The 17,530-nt window shown below is 40.2% G+C and overlaps 1 protein-coding gene across 1 annotated transcript in view; it reads right to left on the bottom strand.

The window, feature by feature from the left end:
• The window catches only part of MYO3B (myosin IIIB), a 575,113-nt gene that overhangs the window by 398,575 nt on the left and 159,008 nt on the right, over positions 1–17,530 (bottom strand). The window contains 1 exon segment of the mRNA XM_049887401.1: positions 11,237–11,302. Coding sequence (XP_049743358.1) covers positions 11,237–11,302 — 66 coding nt within the window.

Below are 17,530 nucleotides of genomic sequence, written 5' to 3'. Positions count from 1 at the left end.
ACCCAAAAACAGGTTTACAAATAGGATTGCAGACCTCAACATCTCTCCTGTTGTTGTTGGCTGCAGTTGAATTGGATCCCGGCTCATGGCAACCCCATTTACGAGGGAACAAAATGCATCTGGGTCCTGCACCATCCCCATGATCTTAAGGGACTTGACTGTTGTGATCCAGAGGGTTTTCACTGACTGATTTTCAGAAGTAGGTCACCAGGCCTTTCTTCCTAGACCATCTTAGTCTGGAAGCTTCACTAAAACCTGTTCAGCATCATAGCAACACACAAACTTCCAATGGCAGATGGGTGGTGGCCACATATGAGGTGCATTGGCCAGGAATTGAACCTGGTTCTCTTGCACGGAAGGTGAGAATTCTACCACTGTACTGCCACTGCCCCTTCAAATTTCTCCTACCCTCTCCAAATCCCTAAGGAGGCTAGAAACAAATCTGAAAACCAGTAAGCCACATCCCAGGACTTGTGTTTCCCTTTCCCCTTCACCCCATTTTCTCTCTCTCTCTCTCCCTCACACACACACACATACACACGCACCTTGTTCCCTGTCTACATAGCTGTAATCACTAGGCTGCAGTAAGGCCAACTTCTCCAGACCGCTGCAACAATCAAGGAGGAGCCATACAGGGCCTTTGGTCACGAAGAAAAGGTGAAATTATTGAGTTGACTCTGCTATGGTCCAGCAGTCACATGGGGACAGGGTATTAAGGCCTTAAAGCAGTTAAGGAAATTTCTGTTGTTGTTAGGTGCCGTCGTCAAGTTATTTTCAACTCATAGCAACCCCATGTGACACAGCAGAATTGCCCCATAGGGTTTTCTTGGCTGTAATCTCTATGCAAGCATATCACCATGTCTTTCTCCCACAGAGCCACTGCATGGGGTTTGAACCACCAACTTTTTGGCTAGCAGCTGAGTGCTTAACTACTTGCACCGCCAGGGCTCCTTTAAGGAATTTCTAGTACTATTTATTCTTTTTAAAAAAAAAAAAAAATCCCAAAACCAAACCCATTGCCATCAAGGCGATCCCAGCTCACAGTGATCCTACAGGACAGAGTAGAACTGCCCCACAGAGTTTCCAGGGAGCACCTGGTGGATTCAAACTGCCGAACTTTTGGTTAGTAGCCGTAGCACTTAACCACTACCCCACCAGGGTTTCCATTTATTCTTTATAGAGAGCCAGTTCAGTTTACTTTATTACAATACACTGTGGCTTGGTCCACACAGGGAATTGATGCAATTATCTGAATAATTCAGGCTAAAAACACTTTTTCTGAAATTACCAGATAATCATCTTCCTCACCCCACTCCCTCCAGTACTGAAAAATTTATCATCTGAAGGTTTTAATCCTCCATCCTGCTTTCTCTTCCCCTGAAAATAAGCAAGGTAAGTATAAAAGGAAACCAAGGCTCTCTCTTTAAATAGACATTTTCAGCCAGTGACTGTTGATGTTTATATTTAATTAGAGATTTAAATAAATATAATGAAATAATAAAGTCAAATTGCATTCAGTAGGTTGTCACGGCAGCCTCGGCTAGGCAGATCCTCTACAAAACCAAAAGGATATTATTTGGAAATGGTGGACAGGTTTCCACATAAAGATATAAAATATAATAATCCATTCCCAGTTTCAAGAGTTATGTTCTTAAAAATCTTGTAAAAAAGGAGAATTCTTAGTTGAGATATTATGGAAAAATAGGATTGGGGGGTTGAGGGCAGGAAAAAACCTATGAATTCTGCCTTAGTTATCTAGTGCTGTTATAACAGAAATATCACAAGTGGATGCCTTTACCAAAGAGAAATTTATTTTCTCACATAGGCTAAAAGTCCAAAATTCAGAGTGCCAGCTTCAGAGGAAGACTTTCTCTCTATCGGCCTTCTCATCAATCTTCCCCTGGACTAGGAGCTTCTCTGCACAGGGACCCCAGGTCTAAAGGACTCGCTCCGCATCCGGCACTGCTTTCTTGGAGGTATGAGGTGCCCCCTCTCTGTTAGCTTTCCTTTCATCTCTTGAGAGATAAAAGGAGTTGCATGCCACACCCCAGGGAAACTCCCTTTACGCTGGATCAGGGATGTGACCTGGTAAGGGTGTTACAATCCCACCCTAATTCTCTTTAACATAAAATTACAATCACAGAATGGAAGATAACCACAGAATACTGGGAATCATGGCCTAACCAAGTTGGTACATATTTTGGGGGAAACAATTCAATCCACGACAAATATCTATAATGCATAGTAGTTTCACTAATATAAAACAATTAGGACAACTCATTAAACAAAGAGATCGATGAAATTTTTTCATATTTTAAATTAGTAATAAAGTACACAGTCACTTAATTTCTATTTACCTTCCTTGATTCATTAGAAACTCTTCAGACTCCTCTTCCCTGCAGTTTCAACAAAATACTTATAAATCCATTTTGCTTTGCTCCCAATAATTTACTCAAAGGCATTGTTTTCTGTGGAGCAAACATTTAAGCCCTCAGCTACTAACCTATCCAGAGGCATCTTGGAAGAGTGGCCTGGCGATCTACTTTTGAAAAAATCAGCCGTTGAAACCCTACAGTCCATAGTTCTACTCTGACATATGTGGGGGAGCCATGAGTTGGAGTCGACTTGTTGACAGCTGTTTTGGGTTTTATTATCGCTGTTGTTGTTAGTATTCAAGGGCTTTCTAAGTCTACAGGAACTCAGAATTCATGTATCTAGAATTCTCAAAGCTAGGAAAAAAATACCTAGATTGTAATTTGCCTATAATCATATTTGCCATAAGGAGAAATAAAAGGTAGAAAGAATTTTCTACACTGTGTGTAACCCTAAAAGCCCTAATGCTTCTACCAAATGTGTGCCTTTATTCCCAAATCCATCTAAGCAATACTGTACAGTCATACATCACTTAACGACCCTGATATATTCTTTGAAATAGGACATTACGTGATCTGGATGTTGTGCGAACACCATATTATATGCTTAGCAAAGCTATATGGGATGCTGGAGTGTACCTGTATTGACTAAATAGCAAAGATAATGGCATTGACTTGGCCTCTTTATGAATAAAGTTCTTTCAAGTATCTGCTTCCAGAATAAGGAGGTTTCATCCGTATTAAAAATTTGCTGTGGCAAATAACCTCCCTCTACAATTAGTTTATCTAAGCTTTCAACAAACTCTTCTGCTGCCTTCGCATTAGCACGCAGACTCACCACTCACTTTCACATTATGCAGCAAAAAACATTCTTTGCTGCTCTTGAACCACCCAGAGCTAGTACTAACTAAACTCGAAACATACTCTGGTCCTGCTTTTTCTTTAAGCATCTTGGAAGCTTTAGCCTTGGCACTGATCATCAACATGCTGAGAGGGATTCCCTTTTGTGTTTGGTCCTCAATCCACGTTATTAGCAATTTCTCCATCTCTGTTATAGGTCCCTCTCACATTTTCATTAGCCTTGTAGCTTTCAGTGGAGCCAATCCTTTAATAGCTTGGAGAGTTTTTTCTTTGTTTTTGAGGATTGTCGTGATCCTTGAGTGCAACGTGCCTAAATTTGAGCAACAGAATTTACTGATTTTCTACCTTCTTTTTGTTTAATAACCTTTTCATCACTTCCAAATCGATACCTCCCCTTTGCCTCTTGCTGCCGCTATCACTAGCACTGGTTTTGCTGCATTTGGAAGCGATGATGCACTTCATGGTAATTTTTTTTTAATTAATTTTTATTGTGCTTTAAGTGAAAGTTTACAAATCAAGTCAGTCTCTCATACAAAAATTTATATACACCTTGCTGTATGTATACTCCCAATTGCTCTCCCCCTAATGAGACAGCATACTCCTTCCCTCCACTCTCTCTCCTTGTGTCCATTCAGGCAGCTTCTGTCCCCCTCTCCTCTCTCATCTCGCCTCCAGACAGGAGATGCCAACACAGCCTCATGTGTCTACCTGATCCAAGAAGCCTGTTCTTCACCCGTAACATTTTCCATCCCATATTCCAGTCCAATCACTGACTGAAGAGTTGGCCCCAGGAATGGTTCCTCTCTTGGGCTAACAGAAAGTCTGGGGACCATGACCTCCAGGGTTCCTCTAGTCCCAGTCTGACCATTAAGTCGTCTTTTTACGAGAGGTCTGCATCCCGCTGCTCTCCTCCCTCAGGGGTTCTCTGTTATGTTCCCTGTCCAGGCAGTCATTGGTTGTGGCCAGGCACCATCTAGTTCTTCTGGTCTCAGGCTGATGGAGTCTCTGGTTTATGTGGCCCTTTCTGTCTCTTAGGCTCGTAGTTACCTTGTTTCTTTGGTGTTCTTCATTCTTCCTTGCCCCTGGTGGGTTGAGACCAATTGATACATCTTAGATGGCCACTTGTTAGCGTTTAAGACCCCAGACGCCACTCTCCAAAGTGGGATGCAGAATGTTTTCTTAACAGATTTTATTATGCCAATTGACTTATATGTCCCCTGAAGCCATGGTCCCCAAACCCCCGCCCCTGCTTTACTGGCCTTGGGAGTGTTTCGTTTATTCAGGAAACTTCTTTGCTTTTGGTTTAGTCCAGTTATGTTGACCTCTCCTGCATTGTGTGTTGTCTTTCCCTTCACCTAAAATAAAATTTATCTACTATCTAATTAGTGAAAAGCCCTCTCCCTCCCTCCTTCCCTCCCTCCCCCCCGGTAACCATCAAAGAATATTTTCTTCTCTGTTTAAACTGTTTCTCAAGTTCTTATAATACTGGTCTTATACAATATTTGTCCTTTTGCAACTGACTAATTTCACTCAGCATAATGTCTTCCAGATTTCTCCATGTTATGAAATGTTTCACGGATTCATCATTGTTCTTTATCAATGCGTAGTATTCCATTGTGTGAATATACCATAATTTATTTATCCATTCAGTCGTTGATGGACACCTTGGTTGCTTCCAACTTTTTGCTATTGTAAACAGTGCTGCAATGAACATGGGTGTGCATATATCTGTTCCTGTAAAGGCTCTTAATTCTCTAGGATATATTCTCCAAGGAGTGAGATTGCTGGATATGGTAGTTCTATTTCTATCTTTTAAGGACATGCGAAATCGATTTCCAAAGTGGTTGTACTATTTTACATTTCCACCAGCAGTGTATAAGTGTTCCAGTCTCTCCACAACCTCTCCAACATTAATTATTTTGTGTTTTTTGGATTAATGCCATCTTGTTGGAGTGAGATGGAATCTCACCATAGTTTTGATTTGCATTTCTCTGATGGCTAATGATCGTGAGCATTTCCTCATGCATTTGTTAGCAGCCTGAATGTCTTCTTTAGTGAAGTGCCTGTTCATATCCTTTGCCCATTTTTTAACTGGGTTATTTGTCTTTTTGCAGTTGAGTTTTTGCAGTATCGTGTAGATTTTAGAGATCAGACGCTGATCGGAAATGTCATTGCTAAAAACTTCTTCCCACTCTGTAGGTAATCTTTTTACTCTTTTGGTGAAGCCTTTGGATGAGCATAGGTGTTTGATTTTCAGGAGCTCCAAGTTATCTAGTTTCTCTTCTGCATTTTTAGTAATGTTTTGTATACTGTTTATGCCATGTATTAGGGCTCCTAGTGTTGTCCCTATTTTTTTCTTCCATGATCTTTATTGTTTTAGATTTTATATTTAGGTCTTTGATCCATTTTGAGTCAGTTTTTGTGCATGGTGTGAGGTATGGGTCTTGTTTCATTTTTTTGCAGATGGACTTCCAGTTATGCCAGCACCATTTGTTAAAAAGACTGTCTGGTTATAGTTTCCCAATTAACTAACTTTGGGCCTTTGTCAAATATCAGCTGCTCCCATGTGGATGGATTTATGTCTGGATATTCAATTCTGTTCCATTGGTCTATGTATTTGTTGCTGTACCAGTACCAGGCTGTTTTGACCACTGTGCCATCTAAAATCAGGTGGAGAGAGGCCTCCCACTTTGTTCTTTTTCAGTAATGTTTTATTTATCTGGCATATCTTGCCCTTCCATATGTAGTTGGTGATTTGTTTCTCCATCTCATTAAAAAATGTCGTTGGAATTTGGATCAGAATTGCATTGTATCTATAGATGGCTTTTGGTAGAATAGACATTTTTACAATGTTGAGTCTTCCTATCCATGAACAAGGTCTGGTTTTCCATTTACGTAGGTCTTTTTGGATTTCTTGCAGTAGTGTCTTGTAGTTTTCCTTGTATAGGTCTTCTACATCTCTGGTAAGATTTATTCCTAAGTATTTTATCTTCTTGGGGGCTACTGTTAATGGTATGGATTTATTGATTTCCTCCTCGATGTTCTTTTTGTTGGTGTAGAGGAATCCAACTGATTTTTGCATGGTTTATCTTGTATCCTAATACTCCGCTGAACTCTTCTATTAGTTTTGGTAGTTTTCTTGAGGATTCTTCGGGGTTTTGTATGTATAAAATCAAGTCATCTGCAAATAGATACTTTTACTTCTTCCTTACCAATCTGGATGCGCTTTATTTCTTTATCTAGCCTAATTGCTCTGGCTAGGACTTCCAGCACAATGTTGAATAAGAGTGGTGATAAAGGGCATCCTTGTCTGGGTCCCGATCTCAAGGGGAATGCTTTCAGAACCTCTCCATTTAGGACGATTTTGGCTGTTTGCTTTGTATAAGTGCCCTTTATTATGCTGAGGAATTTTCCTTCTGTTCCTATTTTGCTGAGAGTTTTTATCACAAATGGGTGTTGAACTTTGTCAAATGCCTTTTCTGCATCAATTGATAAAATCATGGGGTTCTTGTCTTTTGTTTTATTTATATGATGGATTACATTAATTGTTTTCCTAATGCTGGACTGTCCCTGCATACCACTAAATGCATAACTGGTATGAATCCCACTTGGTCATGGTGAATTATTTTTTTTAATGTGTTGTTGAATTCTATCGGCTAGAATTTTGTTGAGGATTTTTGCATCTAGGTTCATGAGGGATATAGGTATGAAATTTTCTTTTTTTGTGGTGCCTTTACCTGGTTTTTGTATCAGGGATATGGTGACTTCACAGAATGAGTTTGGGAGTATTCCGTCCTTTCCTATGTTCTGAAATACCTTTAATAGTACTGGTGTTAACTTTTCTCTGAAAGTTTGGTAGAACTCTGCAGTGAAGCTGTCAGGGCCACGGTGTTTTTTGTTAGGAATTTTTTGATTACCTTTTCAATCTCTTCTTTCGTTATGGGTCTATCTAGTTGTTCTACCTCTGTTTGTGTTAGTTTAGGTAGGTAGTGTGTTTCTAGAAATTTATCCATTTCTTCTAGGTTTTCAAATTTGTAAGAGTACAATTTTTCATAGTAATCTGATATGATTCTTTTAATTTCAGTTGGGTATGTTGTGATATCGCCCATCTCATTTCTTTTTCGGGTTATTTCCTTCCTATCCCATTTTTCTTTTGTCAGTCTGGCCAATGGTTTATCAATTTTGTTAATTTTTTCAAAGAACCAGCTTTTGGTCTTGTTAATTTTTTCAATTGTTTTCCTGTTCTCTAATTTGTTTAATTCTGCTCTAATTTTTATTATTTGCTTTCTTCTGGTGCCTGAGGGTATCTTTTGTTGCTCTCTTTCTATTTGTTCAAGTTGTAGGGATAGTTCTTTGATTTTGGCCCTTTCTTCATTTTGTATGTGTGCATTTATCGATATAAATTGACCTCTGAGCACAGCTTTTGCTGTGTCCCAAAGGTTCTGATAGGAAGTGTTTTCATTCTCATTGGATTCTATGAATTTCTTCATTCCATCCTTAATGTCTTATATAACTCAGTCTTTTTTGAGCGGGTTTGTTCAGTTTCCAAGTATTTGATTTCTTTTCCCTGCTTTTTCTGTTATTGATTTCTACTTTTATGGCCTTATGGTCAGAGAAAATGCTTTGTAATATTTTGATGTTTTGGATTCTGCAGAGGCTTGCTTTATGACCTAATATGTGGTCTATTCTAGAGAATGTTCCATGTGCATGAGAAGAGAAAGTATACTTGGCTGTTGTTGGGTGGAGTCTTCTGTATATGTCTATAAGGTCAAGTTGGTTGACTGTGGTATTTAGATCTTCCATGTCTTTATTGAGCTTCTTACTGGATGTCCTGTCCTTCACCAAAAGTGGTATGTTGAAGTCTCCTACTATAATTGTGGAGCTGTCTCTCTCACTTTTCAGCTGTTAGAGTATGTTTTATGTATCCTGCAGCCCTGTCATTGGGTGCATAAATATTTAATATGGTTATAACCTCCTGGTAAATTGTCCTTTTAATCATTATGTAACGTCCTTCCTTATCCTTTGTGGTGGATTTAACTTTGAAGTCTATTTGCCAGAAATTAATATTGCCACTCCTGCTCTTTTTTGATTGTTGTTTGCTTATTTTTTTCCATCCTTTGAGTTTTAGTTGGTCTGTGTCTCTAAGTCTAAGGTGTGTGTCTTGTAAGCAGCGTATAGTTGGATCATGTTTTTTTTAATCCATTCTGCGACTCCCTGTCCCTTTATTGGTACACTTAATCCATTTACATTTTTTTAATCCATTTACATTGAGCATAATTATAGATAGGTATGAGTTTAGTGCTGTTATTTTGATGCCTTTTTTTGTGTGTTGTTGACAGTTTCATTTTTCCACTTATTTTTTTGTGCTGAGACGTTTTTCTTTGAAAATTGTGTGTTCCTCTTTTTCACTGTAGTTGAATTTGTTTTTGCTGAGTCTTTATGTTTATCTTGGTTTTTATTTTGAAGTGTGGGATTGTTAGTCTTCTTTGTGGTTATCATGGTAATATTTTAGAAAGAAAATTAAACAGAGAGATAATGCTAAAACACTCAAAAAACACACGATACACAAGATTGAATGCTGCTGCCTAAAAGTCGAAGGATACACTGTTATAAGGTAAACTTTTTATTTGTAAGTAGGGAAAGTTCACATTAAAATATAGAAAGTACAAGACAGTACCGACATAAGCCAGTAACAAAGGCATTCATTATGACTATCAAGACATACGTATTATAGGTTATATATATACTATATGCCATTACGCACCTAGCAACACAACCACTTTGTATACAAGAGACATGAGATACACATGTTGTATATGGGAAGCTGTTGTATTCGCTACATCTGGTTACACTACATCCCGTTCTCCAATCAGGATCTCTGAACTCTATTTTAACCTTATGGGACCATGGACGTATACGCTATTGGACGTTGCTCAAATGGATATTATGCAGTGCATGACTGTACTCGGTTTTAGGACACAAACATACTCTTGAAAGTATACATAAGCCAAGTTTTTGTGAGTCAAGCCACGTTTTAGAGACACTAGGAGAGCTGGGTATGAAAAGGCATCTTTGTGAATATCCAGTGGGTTTTTCCAGGCTGGGAGCTTAGAGGAGGTCAATCAAGGGCATCTGTGTGCAGCCATGGAGAAATCTTTGGATCCAGCCTCTGTCAGCAAAATCACTGGGACCTTAGTGCCCAGATTCTTTCTCTGGGTGGTCTGAAACGTGTTTCCAAGTCACTGCTATGTCTTTGGCTCTCCTCCTTTAGCTTTCAAACCTCAGGAAGAGGCTCTTCCTCTGCTCATATGTGGGTATCATCCCTCCTGCAAGTATCTCTTGTTCCTCTCAATATCACCTACCATCACCACTCTTGACTTGTGACTGCTTCTGGTGCATTCTGCAGTCATCACAGAAATGTCAGAGTGAGGCTGAGGGGCAAGGAAATGCCCTCAACTCCCTGGTCCTGAATTTCATGCCCATGTTCCAACTTGGGCTTTCTTGATAGAGTTCTTTGAATTCTTCACCGCTCCTCCCTCCTGAGGAAGATGACATAAGCCCAGGAGGAACTGGACAGGCAAACAATTTCAGGGACCTTCAACTACGTTACATTTGAAATGAAAATAAAAAACCAGTTCATAGTTCTTTATATAAAACCCCTGGGATCAAGTATATTTTACAATTCAGACTTTATGAAATTTTAGAAAGGTACATTTACTGTATATCACATAACATCTTCAACAGGATCTGGGGCAGTACACTGTAATCAAGCACGATAATATATCTGCAGCAAAATACATGAATATTCACACTAAGTAAGATAAATAATGACTATAAATAGCCTCCTTTTAGTTCAGATCATGTGTTGCCATCAAATGAGTTTATGTAAGGTTAGGTTTTGCTGCTAAATGGCTCAAGGTCAAAATAACTTTCATTTTTAGAGCTCTTTGGATTTTGGAATATTGGATAAGGGACTGCTGCTGTGTATTGCAGCTGATTAAGGAAGATGACCAAGAGACCAGTTTGCTTCACTGCTCTGCCTTTTTGTGGAAGCCAAGACTGCAACATATGCAAAAGTTAGAGAAATCTTTGCTGACCCTTCCCTACTTCTTGTTTATAGCCATGTGGATACTTCTTTTCTACCTCCTCCTCCCCGACCCCCATGACTTCTGAACACCTTGTGTGACAGACTAGACTCTGGGGCACTTCCTCCTAGCTCCTGTATCTGAGTATGGTTTGTAAGGCCTGGTCTCAATTCCTGACCCCACAGTTCTCTAGTCCCCTAGCCTGGGGCTACAGAGCTGTCTCCTGCAGACTGAGCATCATCCCCAGATTTGGGACCAGTGTGGTACTCAGACCAGGCCAAAAGTTCATAGACAGCATGGAGCCAGCCATGCTGGTGTTGCTGTTGGTTTTGCTTGTGCCTTGGCCCCATTAAGTCTTGCCTAGTTTCTGGTGACATCACTCCCAACAAGTCCTCAGTTGAGTTTTCATCTTGTCCTCCCCTCTTGAACCCTGGCTAGGGCTTCACACCTGAGATCGTACTTTGTTCATTCAATCATCTTGGGAATTGGAGTCCTGCTCTCACAATACCCGTCTTCTAGCAGAGCTCAACTTCCAACCTCCAAAACCTCTGTCAGAGGCTGCAACCTTCTGTTTCTTCTCTGTTCCCAGTGCGGGCATCAAGTTTTTACACGCTAAGTCTCCTTCCTCCTTCTCCCTCAAACAAGAGAAGTTGTAATATTTGACCCAAGACAGAGTAGATGCTCAGATAAATGTGACCCATATCATCAGGAGGACTGATTATAACCAAAAGTCAAATGGAACTCATTTTTCAGATCCTGCAGAGGTATCTTCTATCCTTTACTGGAACAAATCCTGTGTCATAAAGTGCTAGTAGGCATAACAACCTCAAGTGCCAAGTAAATTCCACAACTTGAATTTCCCCAACAGCTATTCAAGGCCTTGCTGGATAAGCAATTTTCAGAAGAAGAAATACTCACTGTGAAATAAAGTGGTTGAATTCCTCACACCATTTTTCTGGATGAAGTAAAGTAGGTGGAGGATTTCTGAAAAACAAAACCAATTTTTTTCTTTAGGAAAAAAAGAATTTCGTCAAAGGCAAAATACTGACTTGTCTTTATTGATATCATTCTAAATAGCTCTACTGAAATCTACTCAGTTTTTTCCTGAGCAGGAGTCATCTATTGGAGGTAAATTGTAAAGTGCCAGACCCTATTCATTCAGTCATTCATCTTCATTGACTGAAGGCCTACTATGTTCAAGGCTTTCTGCCAGGATCTAGTCAGGAACACTCTTCAGGGGTTGAACACTCTAAGAAAGGGCAAGGCAAGCAACACAATCACTAAAACCAAGAGCTGAATATTACTACAGCCATAAGAGAGTTATAACATAGTGCTAGGGGCTTTAGAGAAATAGACTTTTAATTTTCTAGGATATTCAAATCATTATAGTACCATTTGAATTAATTATATTATATACTTAAAGTATACTCATCAGTCACATTTTTAACTATTTCCTGTGTCAACTTCTATAATATGCCCAGAAGAGAGCAAATCAGCTATAACAGTGCCCAGACTCTAAGAGGTTTCTAGGTAGAAAGGGAGACAGATATATAACTATCAGAGGTCCAAGAGAACAGCAGAAAGACCCTGAGGCAACCAGACCACCTCCTAGTGAAAAGGCAGAAGAGGAAGGGAAGAGCCCTGAATGTAACTGAATACTTACCCCAAAGAGATTCAATTTTAAAACAGAAGTGACTACATTACCTTTAATTGACAAGATTTTTTTTTTTTTTTTTTTTTACTAGCCATAAATGGAAATAAGGGCCTGTGGGCAAGTCAAGTTCAGTAAATGGATAAGGTTACACTTCTGTGCACCTGAATTATGACTGTATATTTTAAGCCCATTATACATGATCTTTGTTTTTACTTGGGTTTTAACCGCTTCCTAAAGCCATGGATTGCTCAGCTTCAATAGGTAAAGAGATGGAAACATCTACAATTACCAGAAATGAAAAACACATCAGATAATGTGATTGCAAGTTGCCTTCCAGTATTCATTCTCCTCTCATTTCTTCTGGTACAACTTTTATTTTGACACACTGTTGCCATCATAAGGACTACATTTCCCAGATTTCCTTTCAACTAGATGTGGCCATGCCATGGATTGAATTGTGTCACCTGAAAATATGTGTATCAATTTGACTGGGCCATGATTCCCAGTATTTGTGATTCTCCACCATTTTGTCATCTGATATGATTTTCCTGTGTGTTGTAAATCCTGCCTCTATGATGTTAATGAGGGAGGATAGGCAGGACTCAATCCACGAGACTGGAGTAAGTCTTGAGCCAATTTCTTTTGGGATATAAAAGCGAGAAGTGAGCAGAGAGATGGGAGACTTCATACCACCAAGAAGCAGCACAAGGAGCACAGCGTGTCCTTTGGACCCGGGGTTCCTGTGCGGAGAAACTCCTAGCCCAGGTAAAGATTAATGATAAGGACCTGACGACAGAGGAAGCCTTCCCCTGGAGCTGATGCCCTAAATTTGAACTTCTAGCCTACTAGACTGTGAGAGAATAATTCTGTTTGTTAAAGCCATTCACTTGTGCTATTTCTGTTACAGCAGCACTAGATAACTAAGGCAGGCCATGTGACTGAGTTCTGGCCAGTGATATATGAGTGAAATTATTGTATGGAATTTGCAGAAATTCTCCTAAAAAGAGAGAAGATTTATCATCTTTCTCCTTCCCCCCTCCTGCTTCCTGGAACTTGAATGTGATGGCTAGAGCCTGGTAAACCATGTAGGACATGAGATAAACTTGAAAATGAAAGCTATGAGCTGAGTATGGCAAAGTTAATAGGAGAGCAGATTCATGATGACATTGCAAAGCTGTCAGTAACTACTCTAGACTGCTTACCTCTAGAGTTCCTGAACAGGAGAGAAAAATAAATTTCCATCTTCTTTAAGCACTCAGTTATTAACTGAGTCAGATAATATTTCAAAGTATTATTCCATCATATGATTAAAACACAATTTGATATAATAGAAGTACAAGCACATATATATGTGGGGCATAATTGAGTGGCAACTTATCCAATCTGGGGGGTCCCAGAAGATTTATAAAGAGGTTGAACTTGAGCTGGTCTCTAAAAATTGAGGTGTCTGGAGTTTTTGAAATCGAGGAGGAGGAAGCCATTACAGGTTTAGGAAACAACATGTACTAAGTCACAGAAGTGGAACAATGTCTGGTAGGTTCAAAGAACATGAGTAATTTTGAAGCTAAGCTGTATGATTATTTTGGGACTAGTGTGGGAGCAGTTGGGAAGGGGTAGGAAGAAGAAGAGAAGGAGAGGAAATACATGATCTCCCTGTTCCACGTAAGAATGCAGTGGTCGTTCAGGTCTTTCTGATTCACAGACCAAGAGGAAAACTATCTGCATACACAGCTAGGAAGCACAGCAGTTGAATTTTGTTCCTTAGTTATTTTGGAGGCTACCTTTAATCTCATTCATTCCATTCAACAATAGTTGTCCTTATCTTTCCTTTGCGTTTTTTAAATAATAAAAATACCATCAGGTAACTTCACCCTCAATACTAGTTTGGCTGCCTTGTTCTTACTGGTTGCCAGTTGTTTGAGGTACATCACACATCCTCACAGCTCTCCTCTGTGAGCCTCCATCCTGCATCCTACTGTGAGCAGATTACCCTAGATCACCTCCATCTACAGCCCTTTCCAGGGCTTGTGAATTCTCTGATCTTCTCATGTTTTCTGCTCATCTCATTCTTACTAAACCCAGTCAAAAGAGAAGAGCTGTTTAACTAATCTACTGTTTAAAAGACTTAAATCACTCCCAAAACAGTTAATCATTGCCAAGAAGTCATTTGTAGACAGTGACTTGTTATTGTCGTTGTACGCCGTCAAGTTGATTCTGACTCATAGCACAGAGCAGAACTGGCCTACAGAATTTCCAAGGCTGTAATCTTTATGAGAACAGATCACCAGGTCTTTTCTTCCATGGAGCTGCTACTAAGTTTGAACCACTGACCTTTCAGCAGCAGAGCACTTAACCATGGCACCACCAGAGTAACTAGACTTGATTAAAATAACACTAGTGGGCTTGACACTGGTCAGCCAAACATGGAGGGACATACCTCTCCTGCAAAGGATCATTGTCAATTAGAGAACACCCTAGTGAGGGTCCAGTGGAGAAATGGATAGAAATGGAGGGAAATCCCTCTCCTGCAAAGGATCTTTGTCAATTAGAGAACACCCTGGTGAGGGTCCAGTGGAGAAATGGATAGAGAGTGTCCACTAGAGTGTAGAGAACACTGTACCTTTCTGTTTCCAGTCCTTGTTTCTCAGCAGGAAATACAGGCAGGGACTACTTTCTATGTGCAGCCTGAGTGTCTGCCGAGGCTGCAGGGGAGAGCAAGAGCACTTCATCACTCACCCTTGCCCAGACCACCCCCAAACCTCTGTGGAGCCTCTTCTTTGAAGCCAGACCCAGGAATTTGCTTTAGACCTTGTAGGTGCCCCACCTTTCCTGGAGTCTATCCATCATACTTTGGTTAAATAAATGGAGATCTTGTGAAAGATTGTTACCTGGGTGTAATGAAAACCAAAATGAATGAAGACTTTACAGGACTTTGGACTGGCAATATAAATTCTAATCTTCCTGCAATCCAGGAGGAGTGCCAAATTGTAATAACGGTACCATTTTTGCTCCTTTATACCCTACAGATGTAAGCTGCAATCCTGCCCAGAGGGTCTATCTTTAAGAGGAGCTGAGATGCTGCACATTCAGCATGATGTGAAGGTCAGTGCATGGCCTAGTTCCCTTATGAGTATGGGTGCTGAGAGCTACAGAATGTGTGGATGATAAGTGGCTGGAAGGCCTGTGAATCTCAATAACTAGCTCTCATCTGGATAATATTCATAAACTTACCAAGGCAATGTAGAAAATGACTAAATTTGACTTTAGTTTTACCTGCCATGACATTATTACTGTAGTTTGGACCTCAAATTCAATTCCTATAAAAAATGGTCCCCTACACACAGACACTATTAGGGCTGAGGAAGGCTGGAAGCAAGGGGAGATGGCAAAGACAGGCCCATTTTGGCATCGTAATCCTGGGTCCAGCCAATAAAATAGAGCTAAAGTTAACCTCTTCCCCCAAAGCATCTGTGGAACAAAATGGTTTGCTGAACAATCACACTGAATTCATTCTAGTCCCTGAAACAGAGAAGCAGCTGATTGGAGCAACAGGGTACTAACTACTAGTTAGTACTTGACCTAGGAACCAAAAAAAAACAAAAAACAAAAAACCCTGTTGTTGTAGGGTTGATTCCATTCCTAAATCAGTCTGGTGACAGCCTACATAACAACCGGGGTCAATCAGATTATATTTGGAAGTTTTTGCTGTTGTTTTATTTTGCTTTGCTTTACCTTTAAACTGAAAAATACTAAGAGAATGAGGCTGTTTAGCACTGGAAGCTGAAGCTGAAAGATGCATAATGAAGAATCAGACTGAAGAGCCCTAGGTATGCAACATACAAGCTGGCATTTTAGTAGGCTGACACATGACTAGGAAAAAAATAGGTAATGAGGAGAAAATAGGTCAGACAGAGGAGAAAGAAGAGATATGCCAAAAGGAAGTGTGACCCCTAGAGACCACATAGGTTGGTCTTCAGTTTCTTTTGTGAGTGCCTCTTCCTCTGCTGAACCTAAAATACTATTGACTCTGTTCTTAGCTCTATCCTCAGTCTACACATTCACTGAGGGTTCGTAACACCTATATGTTGACAGCTTCTTAATCTGTATCATCTGCTTCAATTTCTCTTTTGGCTGGAGCATCCAACTATTTACTAAATGGCTCCATTTTGATTTCCAGGTACACCCTTAAATTAGCATATTCAAAACCAAACTCATCTTCCTCCCCTAAAGCTGCATCCCACCTGGTTGCTGAAGTAAAAAAAAAAAATCTGAATTCTACATTCTCCCTCAACCCCCACATCCCCACGCCAATTGTAAAAGATAGGATAATGCCCACCTACCACCAAAATGGCCGAATCCTAACCCCTGGAATCAGTGAATATGTTTACCTTACGTGGTAAAAGGGACTTTGCTGATGTAATTAAGGTTAAGGACCTGGAGATGGGTAGATTGTTTTGGGTTATCTGGTTGGGCCCAATTTAATCATATAAGTCTTTCAAAGCAGAGGAGGGAGGCATATGAGTGAGTCAAAGAGATAAGATGATGGAAAAAGAGCCAGAAGAGATTTGAAATGTGAAAAGGACTTGACCTGTCATTGCTGGCTTTGAAGATGAAGGAAAGGGGTCATGAGCCAAGGACTGCAGGTGGCTCTGGAAGATTGGAATGGGCCTCAGCTGATGAACAGCAAAGAAATGGACTTCAGTTCTGCAAATACCAGGAACTGAATTCTGCCAACAGCCTGAATGACCAGGGCAACAACTTCACCCCTAGAGCCTCCAAAAGGGGGTACAGCCTGCTGATACCTTCACTTTAGCTCAGCGAGACCTGTGTCAGATTTCTGACCTATGAAACTGCAAGATTAGTAAATTCATGCTATTTTAAGCTGATAAATTTGTGGCATTTTGTTAATGACGGTGATAAAACACTAATACACCAATCAAGTACCAAGACCTATCAACTCTACTTCCTAAATCCCTTATTCAACACCCGTATTAATCGACTCGACGGCAGTGGATGGATCCCTTGTTTCACATTCTAATCCACTCACTCATCATCTCATACTCGGTCTACTCCAGAAGCCTCCTTATTTGTCTCCCTCCTTCTATCCTCATTACCCTCTAATCCATTTTGCACTTGGCAGCTAGAATTTCTTTATAACATACAAATCTGACCTTGTTATTTCCTTGCTCAAAATTCTTCAGTGGATCCACACTGCCAGCATGATAAAATCTCTACCCTTTTACATGCCATATAAACGTCTTGGCCTGCTTGTCTACCTAATCTCATCTCAAACCACTTCCGCATACTCACCTGATGCCGAAACACTCATTACTGTAGCTCCCAAAGCAGGTCCTGTTCTTTCAGGCCTTGGGGCCTTTGCACATAATGTACCCTCAGATGAGAGTGTTTTCCCCAATCTGTCCACCTGGCAGAATCCTATTCATGGTTTAAGTCCTGGCTCAAATGCAACTTTTCTATGATACCTTCCTGTCTTTTCCAGCAGACCTAGTTGCTCCTTTCCCTATAGTCCCACCGCACCTTGTATATCTGTCCATGAC

The sequence above is a fragment of the Elephas maximus genome, chromosome 6, assembly GCF_024166365.1.
Source record: "Elephas maximus indicus isolate mEleMax1 chromosome 6, mEleMax1 primary haplotype, whole genome shotgun sequence".
NCBI lineage: Eukaryota > Metazoa > Chordata > Mammalia > Proboscidea > Elephantidae > Elephas > Elephas maximus.
This window is presented reverse-complemented; position numbering and strand designations above follow the sequence as displayed.